The sequence below is a fragment of the Motacilla alba genome, chromosome 2, assembly GCF_015832195.1.
Source record: "Motacilla alba alba isolate MOTALB_02 chromosome 2, Motacilla_alba_V1.0_pri, whole genome shotgun sequence".
Classification (NCBI taxonomy): domain Eukaryota; kingdom Metazoa; phylum Chordata; class Aves; order Passeriformes; family Motacillidae; genus Motacilla; species Motacilla alba.
Genome location: NC_052017.1, coordinates 70,001,175 through 70,026,609, shown reverse-complemented (window position 1 = coordinate 70,026,609; position 25,435 = coordinate 70,001,175). Strand labels below are relative to the sequence as shown.

Below are 25,435 nucleotides of genomic sequence, written 5' to 3'. Positions count from 1 at the left end.
AATGAAGCAGATCAGAGTTTTACATAATGCCATTGCTTCAGCACTAATATGACTAATCTGTTTGGACAAGTAACGATGAACTTCTGAATGGCTTATTGCAGGATGCTTGAGTAACTCGGTTAGAAACAACAACCTTTGTACTGGCATGATAATCTTTTTATAAGAACAAGTGGCTCGGTTCTCTTCAGAAGTGTACTATTTTTGTTTCAGAGCAGTGGGATGACAAGTCTTGGGGTAATGCATTAATAAAAAGAGAAAAAAATCAGCCGAACTGCATTATAATAGCAGACTGCAAACTGTTATTTGGATCATTATCTGTGGATAGAGAGGAGAGTGGGACTAGGGATGCATAGTGATGTAGGATGTCTGTTGAGGGATAGCTAAAACTGCTAGTGGCTGCCCGTAGAAGGTTTTCACCTTTTGCTTGAATAAAAAGTTTAAGTATTTTGTATTTTACTCCTAAACTAAGAAATTTATAACAAAAAAAAGAGGCCTAAGTTACAATGTGCTTGGATTTTTACAGAATCTAGACAAATCTGCATTCATTCCAGGTTGAGGGATCTGGTCCCAGAGTATTTTTGTGTTTGGTAGATTCACAGGTTTCTTTTAACTTCCTGACTTTGTACTTGTGCTGTACTTGAGTAACAGCACCAGAAGATTAAATCTCTTATGATGAAGACCGAATGTACTTTTCTCTACAGATCAGTGTAATGCTGTTGGCTTGCCCTCTTTAAAATGTTACTTCTGGTCTGCTACCCTGCAGTGCTGGCTAACTCTCTAGGAGAGGAGACAGCAACTCAACTTATATAAGTATGTGAGTTGGTCGTAGCTATGTAATTTTAATAAATTAAAGTTGTCTTTTGTGAATTAGTGGTATTGTGGCTTTATGCTTCTCCTGTAGAAGCTGGGTAGGTTTTTTAAACCTTGCAACAAGATGACATGCCACAGACATCCTGGTTCGGTGAAAAGTGTGAAGCAGCCTTGGAACTTGCAGCATTCCCTGTTGTCCAGCCTGGTATGTTCTTTGTTTTTGTCAAAGGTACATCTGCAGGAAGAAGCTATCTATGCCATGCTGGATAAGTCTTGTGCTTGATAGTGTCTTTTATCTTTCAGTAATATACCTCAGAGAAATGTGTCCTAAATGTGTTCTGTTCCTCTTTTATTTTCATTAAATAATAAATTTAGCATTGCCTTGGAGCATTGCTGTCCTTTAGCTTAAGGAGAAATTTAGAAGAATATACCAAATAATGGCCTTATTCAACCAGAATCTTTTTATTTGGGTTGTGTAGATAAAGCTGAAGGTGACTTGATAAACAGTCCTGTGCTTTGAAAGGACAGATTTCTGGAATGCGCTTTTTTCATTGTTGCCATCTTTCTAGCTAGATCCCTCTTTAAAACTGCTGCTGTCACATTTTTACCTTTCAGCAAGTTTCCTTTACAGCCGAGTTATGAGCCAGTCTGATGCATCTCTGGGGAGATTGGATTTAGTCACAGGGAAACTCACTGTTGCAACTATTTCCAAGAAATATAAATGTAGTCCTGAGCTATTGTACTGAGGTTATCATTGTGACAGTATCTAGTTAGGACTGTGAGGTTTGCAAGTAGATTTTGAAGTCTAACTTCAAGTATTGAATTGTATTTACTTGGTTCCAAAACAAATTTCTTCCCCCCAATGAGTGTTGGATGAACACAGCTGCTCTGCTTGCAGCTTGCATAGAAAGATTTAGAAGCAATTTTGTGCTTCTTTCTTCCCTCCCCAAAATGATAAACAATGCATAAAATTTAGAAGTCAAGAAAAGTAAGGGATGGAAGTTTAGATTTCAATCCCATATCCTGAGGCCTAGCACAGTGCTCTCAGATAATCTCCACATTCTCCACAAGCAAACGTTACTGAGGGAACATGAGAATTTTCTTTCCATGCATTGGATTCTGTGTGGTGAAAACTTAATACCATATGTAGTTTCAGAATGTCTTTTTTGCATTAGCTTTAAATGTCTTAGAATGGGTCATCTTCATGTTCATTATGAATTGACTGCTTCCAGTACAAAAAAACTCCAAAAAACCAACCAAACAAAAAATCCAGCACAGCAGTACACTCTTCTTCAGAGATAATCTATGCTCTCAGTTTAAAATTACTAAGTTTTATAGATTTGACTATTTCAAGTTAAGCTGTTAAGAGCAATTTCTCTTTCAGATTGCACTTTGAAGAAAAAAAATTTCTCAGTTAAAAAGCTAAGTTGTCAAAAAGTTGTTTCCTGTAGTGATTAGGTTCTGGTGAATTGATGAGTTTATTTTCCAGAGATACTCAAAGGATTTTGAAACTACATGAAGTCCTCAGACTGTACTTCATGATTCAGTAAGACAAGACCTCTGTGACAGCTGCTAAATCATTGCATCCTTGGAGCTGAAATCTCCAAGTTCAAATTCAAGCAGAGCCTATTTTTTGGAGAACAGTGGCCAGTTTTGTTTCTGTAGCAAGTTCTGGTTGGCTTGCTGTGCATGTTACTGAATGTTAGAATATGCTGGCCAGCATTCCTTAGTGCTGTTCTACAAATTTGAGGGCCTTTTCCCTACAGTTTATTAGACAGACTTTGAATAGTTTATTTCAAATGCAGAAATTTGTCAGGCCTCAGTGACTGATATGGCACTCTTGGTTCCAGGTTGGCCATTGGTCTTGTAATGTGCTTTGTATAATTTTTACCACGAATTTAAGGTAGCTTCAGGGAAGTGATCTCTGCCATGTTAAGGAACTGTGGTCTTGGTTTATGGGATAAACCTTCCTAACAGGACGTTGGGCTGTTTGTGTCATTGCTGGGGAGGAGCACACGAACCACTGCTGAAGCCAGCTTGTGGAGACAGTGATGAGTTCTGCTCTGGAAGTAGCAAAACCTGAGGCAGAGGATTAGCGAAAGCATTTCAAGGAGATGGAAAGAAAGTGGATTATAGGATAAAACAACTGGCCAAGAATTGCTGAAATGCCAAGTTGTGTAAATGTTTGAGTACAGTTGCTATGCTTGCTCAAAGCCTCTCTGCTTGTGAGCAGTCTAAACAACTGTATGCTTTTGTAGGAAAAAGGTGATTAAAGTAAATGTGAATCAAAGTGTTTTTAAACTCACCTAGTGATTTCTCACATTATATTAACAATTCTAATAGTAACTAGTTCAGTAGAGCAGTGAGAGAAAGTATGTCTAAACAGCTTTTCATACTATGAGTTAGTATGCAAAATGCAAATTGGATGAGGTAAACTACACAGTTCCTTTCCCTTAATTACATTCTGGGTCACTGGCTTATTTGCTTCAAAAACCAGCAGGAGGCCACTATAAAAACTCAGATTAGAGTAGAATATTGAGCAAGACAAACTGGGGCAGTAAGGAGAAATGTTTTCCTGCATTGGAGGTGCAATTCTCCCTCTCCTTCCTACTTCCCATTACACCTTTGCAGATGTTCCCATGGTGTAAGACTGTTCTCAAGCCTTCTTCTCCTCATCTAGGTTTGATAGCAAAACCAAAATAGAGATGCCAATGTTCCTTGAAGTGGAAAGCAGATCCTGATGACTGGCTGCCTTTTTCTTATGTTGCCAAGCAGTTGATTCCTCAAGTTTTGGGGAGGTGCTTCTGCTGGTGGTAAAGGTTCCCTGCTCGGTGTTCCAGCCAGGGAAAGCCTTCTCTCAGGGCAGGGTTGGATATTGGGAAAAGGTTCTTCCCCTGAGGGCTGGGGCACTGGAACAGGCTCCCCAGGAAAGTGGTCAGAGCACCAAGCCTGGCTGAGTTCAGGAAGTGTTCAGACAATGCTCTCAGGCACATGGTGTGAGTCTGGGGATGGTGCTGTACAGGACCAGGAGCTGGACTTGAGGATCATGATGGGTCCCTTCCAGCTCAGCATATTCTGTGGTTTGATTGTTTTTCATTTAAAATGCTACATTGAATAATTTTATGGTGTTTCATTTTAGTCTCATTGTCCTTATGTAGCTGAATGTCATCTGTCTAGCAATCTAGAAATCATCTACCTAAATGCTTAGAAATTGGAATATCTCATTAAATCTGTTAAGGTAACAATACTGTATATGAAACTTCCGTTAAAAAAAATTCAAAATGTGAGTTCTACAGATCTGAAGTATAATAGAATAATGTTCTTTTGGAGGTTGGCAGTGCTTGGCATTTGTACTCAACATGCTTCCCATGTGCAAAGTAAGCAGTTTGTAATTTAAATTAATTATTGTTTTGCTCCTAATAATAAATTTCACTTAATAAATTCTTGTTGCTGTGATACTATAAATTAAAGTGCTGCAACTGTAATATATCCTTGACTTCTTCCTTTCCTTTCTTGCTGAGGTGGAGATGAAGATATCTGGAACATAAATAGAAAGTGTCAAAAAAAAAAAAAAGTCTTAAAATCTTCAGGAGTCTCAGTTCTCCCTCAAAGGAGGGTGAGTGGGCAGAGGAATCAAAATGATAGTATTTTGGGAAGGATTCTTTTCAAAATCTGTCCAAAAGCTTTTCAGATTTAATCCTGCAAATGTTTGTGAATGAGAGGATCACAGACCTTTCCTGTGGTTTTTCTGACAGCAAAGCTTCATGTGTGCTTTAGAGAGAAGAGCTTTAATACTGTTCCTTGTTGTGGATGTGTGGCTGTCTCCACTCACACAGTAGATCCCTGGAAAGGAGAGGTGGATGAGGTGGTTTTGATCCACCATCTCTTGTTCCTCCTCTGTATTCAGGTGAGATAGCACCGGAGAGGATTTCTGCTATTAGGGTTTGTGATCGTAAAGTCCTGGCCATTTGCATTCGTCTGCATGGAAGTGACCTGTGAAATGGCTTTCAGAAAGACAAATGTAATGTGATCCCTTCCTCTGTAAAGAGCCAGGCACTTAAGACAATTGGTCAGCAAGAGTGGGTGGGTCAAAATGGAGAGTCTGCTTAAATGAGATCTTGCATATTTTAGGTTTTGCCCCTGATTACAGGGTGGAGGGTTCAATACAGTTTTAATAAGATTAAGATGTGCTGAACTTTGAAAGGATGTACTTTGGAGGGGAATGGTTTTAGTTTTGTTGCCATATTTTCATTTTTAGATGTTAGCATTGGGCAAGGATGGAGGGCAGAAGAGTTTCATTTGCTCAGCTTTTTTCAAAGTAAACAGTTTAACTGCTGTGTCTCTGTGTAGCCACAATATTTTTTGCAATGGTAGAGAAAGCATTCATTTGTAGGGCAGAAGAATGAAATACTATTATGGTCAGACCACAATCAATACACTTAGATGGACTTACTTATGCTGTCTATTATGCTGAACACTGTTAAACAGGACTGCTCTTGTGGTATTGAGAGGTCTTGGATTCAAATGCCAGTAAAGCTGATGCTCGACTTTCAGGATGGGGTCCTCCCATATGTGGGTGGGCTTTTCAGACTCCTCTGGGTATTTTCACTGAAAGGAGGAGACTTTGACGAGTAGCCCTAGCTCCAGGTTGATCCTACTAGTGTTGTACAAAGGACTCATGGTGGGTATTTATGGATCCTTTTCCAAAATTATCAGGAACCAGAGTTAAAGTGGTGCTCTGATGAATTTAAATTTCTGAGGTTGTTTTTAGAATGCTCACTTTCCTGTCAAAGCTGAAATTTATGAACTTGTTTTGATTTCTCCTAGATAACTTCCTGAGGCCTCAGGAGCTCCAAATCAGACTGTGTACTTGGGAAACTGGACGTTTGTACAGGCTTTTTCCTGCTCTTGCTGTGGATGTGGGAATTTTCAACATTTTTCTTATAGGGATGTATAGCACCAAAGAAGAAGCTTTTAGCGTGTAGTCAGGCTTATGAGCTAGTACTTGTGATTATCCTTTCACAGACCCATGGAGTGCTTTGGACAGAAAACTGATGGGTTTGGAGATGACTCAGATGTGTGATAGTTCATTTAATTTAAAAAGGGAATGGAAAAAGCCAATGTCTTCTGGTTTTTTCCTCTCCTTTGTAATAAAACCGTATGATGTACACTCCTGGACAATTCCCATATGCTATCCAGTTACTCCTAGTCTCTGAGGTAGGAAAGAGAAGAAACTGTGTCAAACCTGATATCTGTGGGCATGTGATAAATCTTCTCTGCCTGTTTCTAGGGGTAGAAAAGCATTGAGAAAATGTTCTCTTTCATGTTTCTTCATAATGCATATCTCTCCCCACTGTTTCCTTCTTCACACTTTATAAAATCAGCTTTCCTTCTGTCTTGTGTTGATTTTTTTTACACTCAGGAATGCGGTCTGAGGCACAGAATTTTGCTGCTGACCCACGTTTAATGTATATCAGCACAATCCAAGCTTTGTCATGTAAATTGGGAAAAAGAAAACACTTGAATGATTGAAGTCAAGTTAGCATGAATCAAAGGGTCTGTGTTCTTTAGCAAGGAAATAAGGTGGATGGCTACAAGCAGGCAGAAATCCAGGTAGTGAAGCTTTCCAAGGGTATCTGCAAATCCTGTCTCTCCTTTTTCATCATCCAGGCTTCTATGTGATTCTTTGAAGCTGCTCTTGCTGATAAGAGAGAAGTGAAAAAGAAGGGCTGTTAAGGGTGGTGTTAGGAACAGTCTCTGCAGTGTTGTAGGAGAGGGAGAAAGAGGTGAGAGGGAGAAAGAGGCAACCGAGAGTGTCCTGGTGGCTTGTTGCAGCTCTCAGTTCAGCTGAATATGTACTCCATGCCTACTTACTGAAGTCAGAACCAAAACCATTATGGCTCTGACTAGCCCCTTAAAACAAAAGGTTTGTATGAGCATACTACATAAAATCACATGCACGTATAAATATTGATGTCTACTACATAGGAAAGGCAGCCAGGGTATAGACATAACGTGTATGAACTAAGCTTACCTAGCAAGTTGTGAACACACTACCTGATACGACGGAGTAACATTGGATTATAAGGTCAGCCAGAATTCCTTCTAGCAATATCTTGAAATCTCATGCTAATGAAGCTGAATTTTAATGACAGATAAGTCTTTGACTAATTGCTTGTGCTGTTTCTTCTGGCTTTTGTGCAATTTAAGCAGTCACTCAGTCTTTATCTACTAGTTCCTCTCTTTTTTATTTATTGGGTATTGTGGCTTTTGATTGTAGATGTTGCCAATTCCAAGTCCAGAATTCTGGCGTTCTCTTTGCAGGGCTAAACTTTGGAGGGACTTGACTGGACAAGTTATAAATTTTTCAGTATAGTTTCATATCACAGTTATTTGTGATTTTTTAAAGCTAGACATAGTTGAGATGTGCTAGTAATAGCCTTGCAATACTCTACAGAATTGATTTGATATAAGCTGTTTATCAGTTGGGTCCTATAATAAATCTTGAGTTTAGATTTTGATGTATGCAACAGTGCTGGTACAGTGGTAGGAAGTGTCACGCTTAAAATGTTTTACCGTAACAAGGATTTAGATTACTATATGCTTTTAGATATGTAGGATGCCTGACTTGTTTCTTCTGATGAAAGAACAAGGAGAAAAATCACTGTACTTGGAACTTGAATACGTTTAACATAGAAAATGGCTTAATCATCTTGCAGTTGAAGGAATTGTAGTCTAGAATACTCTGAAAGGTGACATTTGTGTTATGTAAGAACTTCATGCAAAACAATTCTTGACCTAGCATGCACATGTGCTCCTCTGTAGCTTTTTAAATATGTTTGACTACCCACATCTTCCCTCCTTGGGGCAAGGCAGGTACGTTCCAAGGGCGCATGGGGATTTGCTAAACTTGTGCTGGTAAGGAGCATGGATTCCTACATTTCTATTGTAGTACTAAGGCATACAGATGAGCTCCTGCCAGGGGCTGTCATTCTTCCTTCTCAGAGGAGTGTGCGTTCAAGTGGTTATTTTGAGCTTACATTGCCATGCCTCATGTTGAGCATCTAACACTGATAAAACCTGAAAGCTGCTGCTAACTTCAGTGTAATTTTGCTCTTCAATTCCATCAAGACTCAAGCTTTGCCTAAAACAGTTGGTTAGCTCAGAGCTTTTGCCAATACAGCAATTGCTTTGGAGAGGATAAGTATCCTTTGGGATGCCAGGGATTTTACTCCGCTTGTGGCTTTATTGTGCGTTGGGAATATAACAAGTAGAATTCAATTTGTGCATGACTTCACCAGAAAAAAAGTGCATTTTCAGCATTTTGTTTAGCTGTGCTTATAGGGGCTGAATTGGGAAGAAAGGGGAAAGGTCAGTTGAGCATTCACTGGATCCCATCTTTCAGAAGCTGTACATGCTGTCATAAAAGTCATGGCAAGTACTGGTGAGTTTGTAAGTCTTTTTTTTTTTGGCCCCATCTATTACATTTTCACCTCTTTAATATCAGTGCATAGAGCTGTATAACTTGAAAGTGGAGTTTTTTGAGGCCATCTTAATAAGGGATAACTTGAAATGTATTGCTAAAGTATTCTTTTAAAGAAATACATGTAAGGAATTTGACTAGAATTTAGCACAAGTCTTCCCAGTGTAAGACTAACTCTGTTTTAAAATTACTTTGACCAAAAATACTTGGTAGATTATATTACTGAAGAACTTAATCAGTAGCTTCCTTAAATTAATCCTAAGTTCAAGATAGGAAAGTTGTTTTAGATAAGACTCCCTGGAAGCCTCTAGACCAATATTGCAGCTTTTTGCAACTTTGTTAAAGCAGAGGAGGAAGATGACATTTTTTTCTTGATGGTACATTTTCAGGATATTTCAGTTATTTCTCCTTGGAGAGGTGACATATGGTTCTTTCCCAAAAGAGCTGGTATTGAGTTTTGCTCCTGGAGAGCAGGTACTCTCTCACTTTTATAAGCTTTCTTCAAAATGAGATGTTTGAACAAAACAACAGAATTCAGCCTACATCTCCATTGTATTTTTAATACAGAAGTTAAAGCAAACTTCTGCTTCCAAGCAGAAGTTTGGACATCAAGTGTGCCTTTATTTTGCTAACGTAAACAACCCTGCCTGCATATAACTTGCTTGGATTTCTTGCAGGCAGGTGAAGTGAATGGAGATGCAAAGGTCTGAGAGTTTGAATATGAAGGACCCATGTTTCAGCTGCAGGAATAGTCTGTAGGGATAGATGGGAGTGAAGAGTTTAAGAACCGGTGGGTTTTCAGTTTGTTGGGGGTGAGTCTGTGTTCATGGATGTTTGCATGTACAAACTGAACTTCAAAATCTGTCAAAATAACATTGAAGCAGCTGGATCTTGAGTTCACTTGCTAGGCCAGAACAATTGCATTCCAAGGCTTTGTGTTTGCTGTCTCTGCATAGTAATCCTGATTAATTTCCTCTGTGCTTGTGTGCTTTTAATTGCAAATAGTGTCCTGTCCACTGCTACATATCCTGCTTTAGCTTGTTGCCTTTATTAGGTCCTCCTGGTGTAGGAGTTGTGCTGGTTAACAATGACTCTTCAATGAATTCTGCCCAATCACTGTTAGATTTGCCTTCAGAAGCTTTTGCTTATATATGCTTATATACTTTGATACTTAGTTTTAGACATTAGTGATATTACAGCCATCATCCATGGATCTACATGACATTTGATAGAAAAGCTTTTCGGAGAAGTAATTTTTGTTACATTTTGCCTGTGATATCCTTCGAAGTGTTGATACCGTGGTTTTAGGACTCCTGTATCAAGATGGTGAGAACAAGGTAAAGGGAATGATCAAGTGAACAAAGACTGAACTCTGTCTCAGTAGGGAAAGAGGGATATTTTCTGAATTATTAAATACATACAAACCTTTCCTCCAGGGAGGATTTACTCTGAAGTGGAAGGCAGGATTATGGCTATAAAACTATTAACTATGTTTTATTCTATCATATGATGTAGTGGTAATCCTTGCTTTTAAGGGTGATCTTCCTGTAAAGTAGGAGGAACATCTTTTAGAAAGACTAAAGGCTTGTCTGTGTTCTACTCTGCCAGTTTTGTCTCATAGTGAATGTTTCCCTAAAGGATGAGTTTAACACAGTTCAGTAAAATTCATCATTTGGAGTCTGCTTTTCTTTCTCAGGTGAAAAGGTAGTAGAGCCTTCAAGTAGTAGAGCTTGAACTGCTAATTCCTAAAGGAAACTTAACTGCTTCAGTTTCCCCCAGCACCCATACCATACAGAGTGCAGCAAAATGAGGAGATAATGAATAAACTGTGGAACTAGGCTGATAGTTACATGCCTTTAAGAACAGTATAATGGTGACCAAGTTCCTCCTTGACTGAGCAGTATAGAATCAGTCTGCAGCCTTGTGTTAGATCTTGGAGCAATCTTTAAGTGTCTAAGTAGATTTGAGGGAAGAAATTCAATTGCTAAATTTGGAATAATTTGACAGGTGAAACTTTGATATGTATTATTGGTCTGTTACTTTTGCAAAAGCAGCCTGCTAGTAGAGACTGTGAGGTGAATCCTTGGTCTTAGTTAAATGTAAAACCTGCTAATTCTGTGCCTTTGTTCCTAAATTAAGACAGTAGGGACAAGAAAAAATATTTCTAATAAGCTTATGTCTGTGTGTAGGTTTTCTTTGTAAGTTTCAAATAAAAAAAGAGCGGTACAATTGTTTGAGGTTTTACTTGTATTTTTTTTTCTTCCTTTCCTACCCTCTTTTTTCTTTTCTAAATCTCACTTGCTGCTTTATTTTTATACATCTCATTGCACTGGGCCTTGCCTGAAGTCATCACTGCTGTCCTTAGTTTGACGAGAATGAAAGGGGAAGCAGCCTTACATGACTGAAAAGCTTCAAAAACATTGCAGGCAGTACTTTCATCTGTATTTAATGAAAGGGCTTGAGCAAAAGTAGAAATCTGCAGAATGATGTGGCAGTAAGGTTTCAGCAACAGCAATTGCTGCGGTGTTTCCCAAAAGGTGGGCAAAGACACTCAAGGGCTTTCTGTGTTTTGAGCTAATTGGGGCCTCTTTGCACTTATATTTAGGCAGGACCAACGCTGAGCTTTGATTTGCGGGTTTGCAGGCAAGGTGGGATGAGCTGTTCTGGTTTCAGTTCAGTGGGGTGATGGGGATGGTGCTCCAGATGTGAACTCAGGGGCTGCCACCCCCCCTGCTGGCCTCCCTGACCAGCTAGGGAATAGTCCAGCTTTCCCAAGTGGATTCAGATCAAAATCTTTGAAACTGAATTTGGGTTTTTGGGTGTTCTTTTGCTCCAATGTGTACAAGAATTGATATTTGCAGAATATTTCTGTGTGTCATATCTTGTTTCTGAAACAAGAAAGCTATGGGTGGGTTTGATTACATATCCTCTCCAGCAGCAGCCACTGTGTCACAGCTCTATCCCCTACGTGCCGTTCCTCTGCTCTCCATGCTGAACTGCTCACCATGAGCTGTCCCTAAGGCCTCTCAGTCAAAAGGAGAAGGAGGAAATGAAAGTAGCCTGTTTTGTCTGAAAGAGCTCGGGGACACCTTGCGAGGAACACCTGATGTGGTGGGGTTGATGCAATGCTGGCCTCGTGTTGGGGGCCCAGTACTGTGCAGAGTAGGATGATGACCTCTGTAGCTGCCCAGCTGTAGCAGGAAAAGTACATCCCTAAATTAGGCACTCAGAGATAATTCAGTCACTTCTGAGAAGTCTCAAACTTCGACACTATTCCTACTGAATAATAACTTAAGCCTCTCTTACCACTGGCAAATACGCGAGATGGCTTGGGGCGGGCAGTCTCTCCAGCTGGCCGGGCTGCCTGCACCATGCAGGTCATGAGGAATTTTTAGTTTTCATTCCATCAAACCAATATTAGTAATAAAAATAAGACCTGCTGCACAGAAGTGAACGTGTTTCTTATGTCAACACTTTTCCCTGCTCTTATTTTGGTAATGTCTTAAGTTGATCTTTAGAGACAGACTTTATTGGCTGTACTTTTCAAACAGGGGGGGAATACTGAGTACTTGCAACTTAATCAGCCGTATTGCTGAAGAGAGGGTTTTTTTTTCTCCCCAAGTACTTTTATATCCCATAATGAGCTGGTATTTTATAACTTCTGATGGTAATGTATTCCATATGCCTTTCATCGCTGGGATAAAGAGCTTTACTCCAGAATCCAAAGCAAGTGGCTGTGGGTATTTATTAAATAAAGTTTGAAGTCTCTGCACCAAGCAGGATGTCAGTGTGTTGTGTATCCAGAGCTTCCTCGGGCTGCTTGTGGTGAGATGTTAGTTCTTTAACATCACTGAAAGATAACTCCTGTCCCATCCTGCTTCCTATGAAGCAGGGTAGGTTCTGTGATTCTAAAGACAGTCCTGCTGTTTCAATCAAATTCCTTGCTTTTCTTTATCCTTGTGAATACAGCTAGTTTCCCTCCAGGACTGGGGAGGAGTTAAAACAGAGGAATTCAGCCATGAATATCAAGATAGCCAAATGAGTGGTCTGCTCATAATTCCTTGAGGCATCTCTTCTAATGCCTTGCACAGAACAAAAGTCCTGTTGTGGGGGTGCTTAGGAGTTGCTGTAGTCTTGGAGACTTGACAGGAATGAAAAAATAATCTTTTTATGGTTTCTTGCTAAAATACTCAAACTGCTTTAGCTGGGCTTAGCATTTGAAAAACATTTTCTGGTATGTGACTCTTCTGGATGTTCTGGCTTATTTGCCTTCACTCTGATCAGTGCAACAATAATTATATTTTGAGTTTTTGGCAGGATTCAAATTTATGTTTCAAGTTGCAAAGGATCATCATTACCATTTTATCTGCATGACTGTTGGCTTTGGTATATTATCACAGGCCCCTGTGAAAACTCAATTGCTTCCTTCAGGGTTAGTTAAAACTGAAGAATCATCTGTATGTGAATCTGTACAGCCTTCTAAATCTTGAATGAGAGGTCTGTGAGTCAGATTGAGGAACATAATTGCAGAACTGCTGATGCTTTTACTGAAAACAGTGCTTCTACTGGCACTGTTAGAGGCAGGGTACCTCAAAACCAACAGATTTTGGTGGCAATGCTGTAGTTATACTGTAATTTGTGGTGTTTGATTCGTGGCCTAAAGGCGTTCTGCTGTAGTCCAAATTGGTCCCCATCTTTCTGTACACATCGAAGAAAATATGTCATTTGCCTTCTGATTTGATTGTTTTCCAGGTCATAGAAAAAGCAGGTGCAGTTCTGAGCCTTTCCCTTGTCCTCTACTCCCCAGCCTGTCAGGGAAGAGCCCTCTTGCAGGAGACTCTGCCACCTGCTGCTTCCCTCCCTGAAGTGAGGAATCTAAGCCAGCCTTAGATCACTTCACACTCTTTCCAAACCCCATCCTACTTCTGCTGTGGCAGAGCTCACTGTCATTTAAACTTTTCCTGCTTTTATACTCTCTCGGCAGCTAATACCTGAGCTCTTTAAAGCTCAGTCTGTCCAAGCTTATTTTTCACTAGGCAAGGCTGCTACTTTTCAAACAGCTTTTGCTCACAGTTAACCTGTAAAAAATACTTGGGCAGATTTATGAATCTAGGAATTTAGTTCCACAACTAGTTAGTGTGTCCTTGATTAACCTCTGTTTAAAATCAAAATAAGCCAGTAGCTTTTGACGCTTTTTTCCCCCACTTACATGATAATAGTATCACAGTGTTTTATCAAATATCAATGATAACAGTCCTTAAGCAGGAAGAAAACTGAATATGTGAGCAGATTGCATCTCAGGCAACAACATGTGATCCAATATTAAACATGAGCTTTTCAAGTTACAGAATCAGGGAAGAGCCCAGGTTGGAAGAAACCTTGAAAGATCATCTGGTGCAACCAGATGGTTGGTTATGTAGTGAAGTAGACAAGAAATGGAAGAGAGAACCCATTTGCTTTAATGAAATTGGTCCTGTGTTTATTTCTGTATGTTCTCATCAAGAACCTTCTGGCTTTCACTTAGCAGAGGACAGTACTTGCTGGGAAAAAGCACCTTAAATCCTTTGAAGGGTTCCTTTGAGTTTAAAGGTTTTTTGGGTTTTTTGGTGTTTTTTTTTTTTTTGTATTTGTAGGAGTAACTGAAGGTTCATATTCCAGTCATTTTCTAGCCAGATATGAAGTTCGAGAGAAAATACAGTTCATATCTAGTAGCAATACTTCTAGTGATAGCTCTCTTCATGGTTTTTTAGTAAACCTTTACTAATTATATTAATTGTTGCTGTATCTTGTGACTTACAAACTCTGAGAATTTACATGAAATTTTAGGAGCTACTTTTTAGAGACATCTGAGTAGTTTTACAGGTCCAGCTGTGCCTAACATAATGTACTTAGTCCAAGAGGGTCTGGTCCTAGAAAGCAGATTTCTCAGGCATCTGAATTTATTTTCCCCTGTAACTTTTTCCAAGACAAGTTTTTCAGTACTCCTTGTGAAGTGTGAGTACCTAGTGTGGAGTCTTTTTACCACGGGACTAGGCAGTATAATGCTACTACTTGATTGTCCCAGAATACTGTTGTATTTCCCACCAAGCTTCTTGGCTGCAGCACTGTAGCCAGAGCTCATACTCTTTGCTCTCCACAATGTTCCTAAAAATTTTCTGAGGTTTGGTGTTTTCCAGGACACAGGCCTGCCCAGATTAAGTGCAAATTATGCCCTTTGTTCCTGAATGTTTGTGAAAGTTGCATTTGGTTATGTTGAAATGCTAAATGAGCTTGTCTTCCCAAGGGATTGAGTTTATGCCTTTCAGTCTTAAGGGGTTTCTATCAGCAGCATGTTCCACTTTTGCTGGGAAGTTAGAGAGCCCACAGTCAGAAAACAGACCTGGGAAGATGATCATAAAACAAAATTTTAGAGGTGCAACTGCACACGTCCCTGACAGCTATTTCTTGTGCAGTTGTGCTATCAAGCACTTTTTACTCCATTACAGAGATGTGGTTGTTTGTGTGTGTTAATTCTTTAATCAATGCTCTGTGGTATTTTGCACAGGTTAGATAAATTCTCAGTTACTTTAAGAACTAAATGTTTCATATTCCAGATGTAGTGTTTGATTCAGTTTTTGTGTTTGCTAAGGCTGCGTTGCTCTAATTTACTCACTTGTATTCTCTATCAGTTGTCTTGTGGCTTTGCATGGAATGGGTGTCCCATTTCCTCTGTCAGACAAAGAGTTAATCCTCAGCTTCTGTGGTTGGATATGAATTTGCTTGGCAGTGTAACTACTGCTTTCTTGGAGTACCTATTTTTGAATTTGATGCTGATACCTTGTGGGCATTAAAGTTTCAGTGTTTCAGCTTCAAGCAACAGTGATGTTCCTGCAGATCCAAACTGGCAGACATTGGTAGCCTAAATGCTAGTGTTTATTAGAGCAGAGCAAGGCTTGAGGGTAACTGTGCCAAGTGTTGGCTCATTAAATTGGCAGGAAGATTCAAAAAGGCTGCTTTTAAAGATAAGGACAAGAATTGGCATGGGCTAGGCAGGGGTGAGAGAATGGCAGTGGATAGGGCATGTGGTAGGTGTCTTCTATCTTTCTGTAGATAATTTGAAGGCAAGGGCAGACTCATTGAGACAAATGAGCTGTCATGCAAGCAGGAATAATAGCAAGTTGAAATAATAATGTGCAGCCCTTGTCACTGCTGGAGATCAGTAGGCACAGCTCTGAAATATTAGTGTTAGAATAAACTCTTTGCTTTTCTGGAGTCCTAATGAGTTATTAATTCCTTGTATTTAGGAATTTTGGTAAATATTAGTGCAGGGAAATTAGTGATTTATCTTTTATCGTGATGGGGAAGCTACTTGAAATTAACATACCCTTTGGTTTGTTTATCCAGGGGAGCTCCCTCCCAGGGTTCACCAACACTGGTGTTCTTACATAAATTTGAACTGGTTTAACCTGAACATGATTAGCTCTTGTCTCTGTTTGCAAGATACTTAGATGTATTTGGATGACTCAAATCTGGGCTGGACTGTTTAGGGTTTGATAGGGTAACTTGTTGTAGATAAATCAGATTAGAATGAGTAAATTATGCCTCCTGTTTATATCCTGAAAGAGCAGAGTGAGATATGCTTGTCTTTGTGTTGCTGTTGCTCGTGATGTTTTCTGTAGAGTAGAATCTTATTAATAGATTAGATTAGTAGAATCTGAGACATTTAAAGTAATTTAACAGATTTGGTCTAATTGGTAGTTATTCTAGTAATCGGGGTTACCAAAAATAGTGAATTCATTGTAATGTGGACAAAATAGCTTCACTCTTTCTGAATTTTTACTCACACCAAAGCAGGGTTTTCAGGGGCTTTCATGTAGGTTGCCCCTGCTAACGTAATGGCTGAGTGTGCTGCCTCTGCTGTGGGGTTTGGACTGAGCAGTGTGGGCTGGGGGAGGTAGGACCTGTGTTCTTTGGGAAGCTTTTGAAGCTGTTTGAACCACACCCTGAAGGATAGCCAGTAGAGACATGGAAATGCAAAGATACAGGTGAATATGCGCTACATCACCCCCTTCTGCAGTTACCACATGCCTTATGAACTCAACAGGAACCAATTACTTATTGTTGCGGATGAACATTTGATTTCCAGGTTCCAGAGAGATGGCTGATACCATTAATTGGTGCTTCCGTGGTTATTATTTAATGTGACGGGCTCCTCATGATAACCTGTCATATCCTTCTACCTATGGAAAAAGATTGTACTGAAGCTAATATCAAATTACCTGCTTGCATGGTTTTGAAGCTGTACATCATTTGCCATGCTGCAGTTTGTAGCTTGAAATTTTCTTGATCAAGTCTCGGGATGACTTGAGTGAAAGAGGCAAAGATTTTCTGTGATTAAGTGGATGCTTTTGTTTCTATTTCAGGAAAGCCCCACAGCACTGGCAGCTCTGAACGGATTCAGCTCTCAGGAATGTACAATGTTCGAAAAGGGAAAATACATTTGCCAGTCAACAGATGGACAAGACGCCAAGCTATCCTTTGTGGAACATGCCTAATTGTCTCATCAGTAAAAGAAAGCCAGACTGGAAAGATGCATGTCCTCCCTTTAATTGGTGGAAAAGTAAGTTATTTTATTTTATTTATTTGCTTGGTTAGCCCGTGTCTCTTTATGAAGAGAAGATGCATTCAATTAGGGTGATTCTGATCCTCCAAAAGCTTGTTTCTATAAGTGGGATTTTCAAAGTACATAAATGACTTTTGATTATGGTCGGTCATATTTAACAATTTAGAATGTTTGAATTAAAACTACAAAGAAAAGCAATGGATGCACAATCAGTGTCGTCTTCTTGTGTGCAGTGTTCAGTGGTTTATATATGCAGTAGCATACAGCCTAAGGACACATGCAGGTCTGTTGTGTATGATCTCTGCTGTTCCTCCTCATCCAGGTTTTATCCATGCTGAGTTATTCTTAAGTTCTGAAAATTAATAAGTAAGGGCATGGGCTTATTCTGAACATCGTGGGAGTTCTGAGTATTCAGCATTGTATGAGTAGTGGTCTGTTGTAAGCTAACAGCAACAAACATTTTTCTTTGTGAAAAGCTGAAACCAGACTTTTTTTCTGATAGATTACATCTAAAACTCAGGAGTTCCAGACTGAACACAAGGAAATTTATTTTTTTCTCACTGGAATGGTGACTGAGCACTGGCATGGGTTACCCAGATGGGTGATGGCATATCTATCACCCCTGGAGATACTTAAAAACCATCTGTACGTGGTCCTGAGCAACTGGCTTTAGGTGGACCTGCTTGAGCAGGGGGTTGAACCAGATGACCTCTAGAGGTCCCTTCCAACCTTAACTCTTCTGGGAAACTAGTGAAGACAGTAAGATTACAACATTGCTGTTTTAACCTAAGTACTGTTTAAGAAAACATTTATTGGCTTGTTTAACTGAGATAATGGTAAGAGAGTCATAATCTTGAGGATGAATTTGCACCTTCAAGTAATCCTCCTTTACCTTACGTACTGGTAACTTGAATTCTAAAGAGTTAATTGGAGAGAAACAAGCTTCACAGTATGATACATGCAGACTAGAGTTGATTCATTAATATTCTATACTAGCAGTGTGAAAAGCAGAGCTGCCTTCTATGATCTGTTTTTCCTGCCTCTTTTATGATTCTTCACATGATTCTCCAGCTCTTCCTGGGAGATACTGAAGTAGAATCATTGTCCTCTTTTGGCATCACTCTGGAGAGTGAATTGTATTCCTGGCTGTAGGTTGCTGGAAAGGACATGATTAAGGTTCCCATCAGCCTTCTCTTTGAGATAAATGTTATTTTCATCTCAATATTTTTTCTTTTAATTTTAAAAGGGAAAAGATTATGTACGATTTTAATTGCTTAATGTGGAATTTCTAAGCAGCTTTTGCACAGAAATGCCTTATGTGATATAAAACATGCAGACTGTGTTAAGCAGAAAGTTGACAACAAATTTTAAAAGAAAAGGATAACTAAGCTCAGAAAAATGTACTGGGCTTCTGCTGACAAAGCTTGGGAGGAGGGTGCTTGGCACAGAACTAAGTGTTTTTTAAATTATTGCTCAAAAAATATTCTTCCTCATCCCCATAAATACTCTGCACTTCCTGGTTTGCAAAGGCTTTCCAAAATGCTGTACTGAGACATTGAGACCATAAGTTGTGTGGGACTTCTCGTGTATGGTAGCAGAATGATGTACTCTGGGTGTTTTTTAACAAGTTGAGAAATGCCAAAGAATTTAATTGGGCTCTAAGAGAAGCATTTTGTTAAGCCTGTTTTTAATAACCGGGGAGTAAAAATTGTATTTTTTTAGGTTGGATAAAAACAGCCTTAAATGTGTTTCACTGGCAAACCTTTTATGGTGTTCAGTTTCTATTAAAATGTTTATGTTCTTGGTCGTTTTCTCTGTTAGTTCTGTCCTTCTTTTCTCATTCCTGCTTGTGTAGGTTTCATGAATATTTGACACCCAAGATTCAGCTTGGGTGTTTGAGATGGTTAGTCCGGCTCTACTTGATGATCTGCTCTTGGGCACACTTTAACTTTGCCTTGGGGAGTTCTGCAAAGAGAGTTTTGATTCTGGTTGACTCACAGTTTTGTCTCTGCTGTAGGTGGAAGAAGTGAAAAAGCACCAGCACTGTTTAGCATTTAGCTCCTCTGGACCTCAAAGCCAGACCTACTACATTTGTTTTGATAACTTCACTGAATATCTGCGATGGCTGCGACAAGCATCAAAGGTGAGAATGCTGCTAACTCTGGTGTGAATGGGATGTTTGGAGAGTTTCCCCCAGTTCAGTCTTCTCCATGCAGCAAGACTGTTCCTCTTCTAGGTTGATTTTCAAGAACTGCTGTTGCTGCTGTTCGTGTTACATGGAAATACTCAGATTGAGAACTCACGGTAGCAGGCAATAGGGAGGTGAATTTTTCCTGCATTTACACCAACACTTCTTTCTACTGCAGTTGTGTAAGCAAAGTGCTATACTGAACTTCTTCCATTTTCTTATCAGGTGGATGGATCTGCTGACATCATTATAACAACAAGGATGACAAATACAACTCTCAACATTTCAGTTAAAAAGCTTTTTTTCAGTGTTATTAAAACCTAAATTAATGTCAGGGTTTTTAAAATTCATTCGTTACATAGAACCTAAATATTAAATTGCTAGAATAAAGGATTTTTTTCCTGCTTTGAAGTGTTGCTGAACCTCTCTCTAGTTTAATAACTATTTGATTTTTAGGTTATTTGTAATAAGCAAATAATTTCCTGTCAGTGAAAAAAGGTTACTAACTAAAACCTTTGTAAAGTTTGTAAAGTAAATTTTATACTGGGCTTAGAGCACAATAGGAATTTAGGGCCTGCATTTTTTCGTTTAACTCTTCAGTTCCACTTTCTCTTGTTGAAAGCTATTTTTGCAGTTGTCTGTTTTATCTCTTAATCCCTGCCACTTTTCTTGCTAAAGCTTTGTATATCTTGAACCACTATATTTTTCATACTTACTACAACTGAAGTTTTTTTTACTGTGCTGTCAGCATGCTCTGTTCTGTTTTGTAGTTGGCCCTAAACTGTTCATTAGTTTTGTACTTGGTAGGACTCTCCATGCTCTTTACTAAGTAAAAGCAACTTATTTTTATGTAGCAGTACTTGGAGACACTCATGTAGCACTAGATCTGTTTTGTCTTTAGATTGCAATAATATATTATCCAGCCGATTACAATGATACAGCCTAGACTGTGGGCTTTTAAAAAGGTTTGATTGGTTGTCCAACTTTCTTCAAACAGTAACTAATGCACCTTCTAGCACATGCATCATTTAAAATGTCTTCTAGATTTTTTTTTTCCTAGTAAGTTTTAAAAATTTTTTCAAAGAAGCTGTTCTGGCATATCTGCTTAGGTCTGTTAAGCCTCAAGGTAAAAATCCTCAAGGCATGTTTTATGAGATGGTGAGGCACGGTCTGTCAGGTTTTTGAGTCCTTGCCGCTTTGGGGCTGTCTCTAGGACACTAGTGTCCTTTCATCTCCAGAGGGTTTGACATCAGATAAATGAAAGGCAAATCTAATGAGCGAGGAAAACAGTGGAAAACAATGAACTTCAGAACTAGAGATAAATGGCCAGAAAGCCCCTCTGAATTACTGGCAGCCTAAGCTTGTTCTGTGCCATGCTGTGCTTCTCTCTTTCTCTCTGGTTCACCCAAATGACTAACAGCATCGGGATGATAGCCAGCATGAGAACATATCCCCATGCACTCATGATAACCTCCCATTCTTATGTAAGTGTAGAAAGAAAATAAATAGTTTCAAGTGTCTTTTCAGACGGTCAGAAAATAAGAAACTCTCTATGCTATTCTTTTGGTTGGTAAAACATGCTTCGATGAAAAATAAAGGCATTTTAAACCCCAACTCCCCAGCCCTCAAACCTGAAAATAGGCTTTCTGCATTCATGGATTTTCCACTGGTATTTTGCTACTTCAAGTTGTTTTTTTGATGTTCGGGGTTCCTGTCCTGAGACAGAAAAAACAGAGACAAGGAGGATTGTATGCAAGCCAGTCGTGTGGGAAGTGCTGCACAGTAACATTGTTTCTGAAGAACAGAAACAGGGAAACCAGTAATGCTGCAAAAGTAACTCAGATTTCCTCCAGCTGGTGCTGTTTGTGTCAAAGTGCTTAATTATATGGTGCACCACACCTGATTTACATGTATAAAGCAATGACAAAAGTTGAATCTTCAGCTCTGTAGTTCAGGCAAACTAACATTCTTACTCTGGGAAAAACCCCCAACATTTATATAAAGTATTCTGCCTCAGGTGTTTGGGAACTAATCAAGTTCAAAGCTGCTGAAACAATCATGCTAATTAAGAAAATCCTGCATAAAGCACTGTGTTTCTAAAAGCAAGCACATTTAGGAAGGGAGGTATTATGGCTCTGAAACTTCGCTTCTAGTTGCTTGCTATGGGCTAGGTCATATGGTGCTTACAGATTCTTCCCTAATACTGGTGTTGTATACAGTACTTGCATTTTTGTGAGTTGTTATGAATAATATTTAAGACTGTATTTTAAATATAGATGTTGTTTAATGACATTTGTTCTGAAAGTGACATTTGTGTTAACTTATATTCAGTGGTAGTTCTTCAGAGTAGTTCTTCTCCTTTGTGCTCCTGATATGTGCTGCTGAAAACTGAGGCTTCTGATTCTTACTTAATATAATGAAAGCTTTAATTATCATTTTTAATGTGGAAGGAAATCCCTGGTAAAATATTTCAATAAAATTGCTCAAATCAGTTTTTAACGATGAAAAAATAAATCATATCTGTCTTCTGTATACTTCAGAAGAGCTAGAAGATGATGTTATTTTAAGTTTTAAATAACAAGCTCAATCTTGAAAGGAGGCTTGCAAAGAATGCTTGCTCTGCAGTCTTTCTCCCCACAGAATATTGGCAATGTTGACTTTTTAGTGGTGGTTCAGAATGAGACAAATCCTAATGTATCACTCCTGCAATAAATATGTGTATGCTAGAAAAGATTTGAATTTGTGTTTGTGGAGACTGGGGTTTAATTTAATTAAAAATAAGCATTGCTCCTGTATAATCAGATTCATTCTAACGGTGGAATCTATCATAGCCAAGACCGCTCTTGTGTTCTGCCTCTGTAAATTTTTGGAAGGTGAATAGCTGTTAGGATTGATTTTCCTATATGTATGTGTCCTGAGGTGAACAGAACTTCTGTTTTCAGGACAGACTACAATTATTGCACAAATACTGACCTAAATATTGAACTTGGTGACATACTTATTCCAAATAGGCCACTTTTAGATACAGTGATTTAGTCTCAAACAGAATATTTTTAAAAGCTGGAGATCTGTCTTGTTCGTTAATATTGATAGTTCTATACCACAGTACATTTCTTTCCTTTTACTTTCCAAAAACTGGAGGGCTAATTAAGGAAGCTTAAAAGGAAAACAACAGCAACAGATTTGGTCCTTTGTGATCTAATGCATTCGTTTTCTTGCCAAATGTTGAAAAGTAAGCTTATGCAACTGGGAAGGGGGAGCAGAGGGGAAAGAAAGGAACATCTTCACAGCTTTAAAGAATTTTGTCTGCATAAAGTTGTCATGATGGTTCTGGAGCTGGCACAATTCGCTGGCACAGCGAATCTGCCACTGTTTGCTACTTGAATGTCAAATGCAGAAGGACAGGGCAAAGAATGTGTGTTCTTACAGTGAGGAGGACGTGATGAGGGGCTTCCTTATTTGCCACTTCCAAAAGCTAAAAAGCTGCATCCTTAATGTAGAAGAGAGAGAGGTGTTATGCATATGATGTTAGAGAGTGGTGGGATTTGCTGTTGTGAGGCTTTTATTTGGGATGTGGTCTGCTTTTGGATGCTTCTGACAACTAAACCTAGCAATTTTTCAACATGTGAAATTTCTGTTGTGAGCGTTGCCTATGACACAGTTCATGACATGGATGGTTTGGGTGGAGTATAAAAAGATTAGCAGTCCTCTATGTTCCAAGGCATGCAGTTAAAATGGGGTGTCAAGGTCTGCCTTGGAAATTCAGTATTGCAGAGCTTATGCCAGGATGCATTACAGAATTTTATCTTCTTGGAAATAGTGTGCCCCAGTGGGCATGCTGGGATGAGTTATGTGACCCCACAGAACCTCTGTTTCCCCTCCTGGCTGCAGGAGAGCAGGAAGTGTGTCAACAGCTTCATGTGACCATTATTTCTTTCTTAGTGCTTGGTTCTGTGGGGCAGGTTGAGGAAGAGAGGTGATGAGGGACAAGGGCTGTGAACAGTGCGTGTCTGTGTAGGTAGGGAGAGATGTACAGGCACAGAGCCTTGTGTGTCTGCACACCATCGACCAGAGTTGGGCAGCTGTTGCTGGAAATAAGCTGTCATGTGGGGCTTAGATGCCTACACACAAAAGAGGCCTGCTGTTGAAAATAAAAGGAATGTCCAAAAATAGGATTTAAAACCTACAAAATTTAAGAGTTTTCTCTTGTGGGCTTTTATATTTTCTTTTCCCTGTTTCAGTCATCTCTGTGTTAATATCTGTCGTGGAAGCATGTGGTGTTCCAAACAACTGTAGCCTGTGAAAAAGGAGAGATGATGTCAGTGTACATTATGTTTAAAACATGGTAAAAATAGCAAGAATAGCAAATTCAACTGAGAAGGGCGTGCTGCCGTGTTGGCCTTATTCCTTTCATGTCAGTGCAGAATGCTCTCTTCATACATTTACTTGCACTGTGAAGCTAGCAGAAAATAAGAGCAGATTAGAATTTAGCTTATACTATACAAGTAAGTAATGCAGGAGCCTCTACAGCTATAGTCTCCATCTTTCCTCAACTTGTGTAGAGATCTACCTGAAGCAGCAGTGCAAAATTACTAGTTTGGCTTGTTGCTTTTGTTTTCTCTAAAGTTATCTAGTTCTGACCATCTACCTCAGTCTTCTAATTATTTTTTCAGTACAAATATGACAATTGTGTACAAAGACTGTTGTAAAAAGGGGAGTGTGAGCCCTGTAAAGCTGATCTGTAAGTCTAGTGATATGATATTTACTTTTGATGAGGAGAAAAGGTTTTGAGTTCTGACCACATGCTTGGTGCTACAGACCACATTTATATATATAAATTGTACAGAATTTAGAAAATAATCCCTGACCTTGACTGCAGTTCTGCAAAATGATTTCCAAAATAGGAGATGAAGACAATTAGTTTTTGGATGTGTTTTACAGAAACTGTGCTGAGGAAATGCAGTAAGCAACAATTGAGCATTACTGCTAAAGATGTACCTGCTTTTCAGCTGTGCTTCATCCACCTTTGAGACAGGGATAGATCATCAACCGTGGGACTGCTTTTTCCTTCAGCACGAAGATTCTGCTCATTAGTTAAAGTGATGGGAAATAAGGTATATCCACTTGTGCATATAGCTTCATCTTGATTTCACATACTTTCAGATGTTAGTGTTTGTCTTTCTCCTGTCAGCCATGATCAACCAGGAAAAGTTGCGTGAGAAACTTCCACACCAGCTTCATTGTGGAACACAGACTTTGCAGAGCTTTTCAATACAAAATACAGTTCCAGTCTGTAAGGAAGACTTGAAGCCACGAATCTCATTGTTAAGTTAGCCCTACATTGTATTTGCCTTGACTTGCCCTCTAGGTGATTGACCTATTTCATATGTATTTCTGGATACCGTAATGAGCTGTCTTCACAGAGTTCATCACTGCAGTGGTTTTTATTACCAAGCTTCAGTTGTTTCTGGAGGCATTAGGGACAGCCTTTTCTAATGCTTACTGGTCAAAATGGGCTCAGAATACCTTTCTGCAGAGCTTTGATTACAGAGCAGCCCCAATGGTGAGTGTAGGGAAAAATCATATGCAAGGATAAAGTGGTTTATTTTAAGATATTTGGGATGTTACTTGTTAAAGTGCTGACAACTTTTATGTCACTGGGTGCACTGTCTCCTCTCCAAGTGTCTGTTAAGCCCGCTAAGCAATGGATAACCACCTTCTCGAGGAATACTGTGGAGAATTTTACTTTCTGTGCAATTTGAATTTCTAGAGTAGCACTTTTGCTTTTACTTTTCGCTCTTGGTTATCACCTGTGGTCATTCTACAGATTATTGTGTACAACAAGCAGACTATTTGTGTTGCAGTTAGGGGTTTCTGGCATTTCCTTTTAGCTTTATTGTCTTAGTCTATGTGTTTGAATGTACCATTGTGATTTGGGGCTGCCTGATTTTATGTGTGTTGGGAGCAGGTTGGAGGTCAGGAACCTGTTGGCTGGTCACTGTGAAGGTGACCATGAAGTAGTTGTTTTGTTTCTTATGCCAGTTGAGCTTGGAAGCTGAAAAATGAGTCTTTATTCTAATATGACCTAAAAATTAGTTTAGTGTACTGCCAGCATCAGTGAGCATCTTTTGAGAGTAGCCTTTAAACAAAGCTCATTTTCTTTGTGAATAGCAATTTGTGTTTCTTCACATTGAGACTAAGCAGCACCATTAGCCTCTGGGAAAAGTTGATTCCACATCTAGTCAAGGAAAGAGAACCCAGGAAGATTTTCTTGTTTTTTAGTGGGTCTTTTTTTTGAGCTGATCCTTACTTACAGGAAATATGGTGACTCTAAGTTTAGTACAAGGAAACA

General features: G+C 39.2%; 1 protein-coding gene across 1 annotated transcript in view; it reads left to right on the top strand.

Annotated features, from left to right (window-relative positions):
• The window catches only part of PHLPP1 (PH domain and leucine rich repeat protein phosphatase 1), a 137,426-nt gene that overhangs the window by 56,620 nt on the left and 55,371 nt on the right, over nucleotides 1–25,435 (top strand). The window contains exons 2-3 of the mRNA XM_038129878.1: nucleotides 16,696–16,892; nucleotides 18,913–19,038. Coding sequence (XP_037985806.1) covers nucleotides 16,696–16,892; nucleotides 18,913–19,038 — 323 coding nt within the window. The remainder of the gene's footprint in view (nucleotides 1–16,695; nucleotides 16,893–18,912; nucleotides 19,039–25,435) is intronic.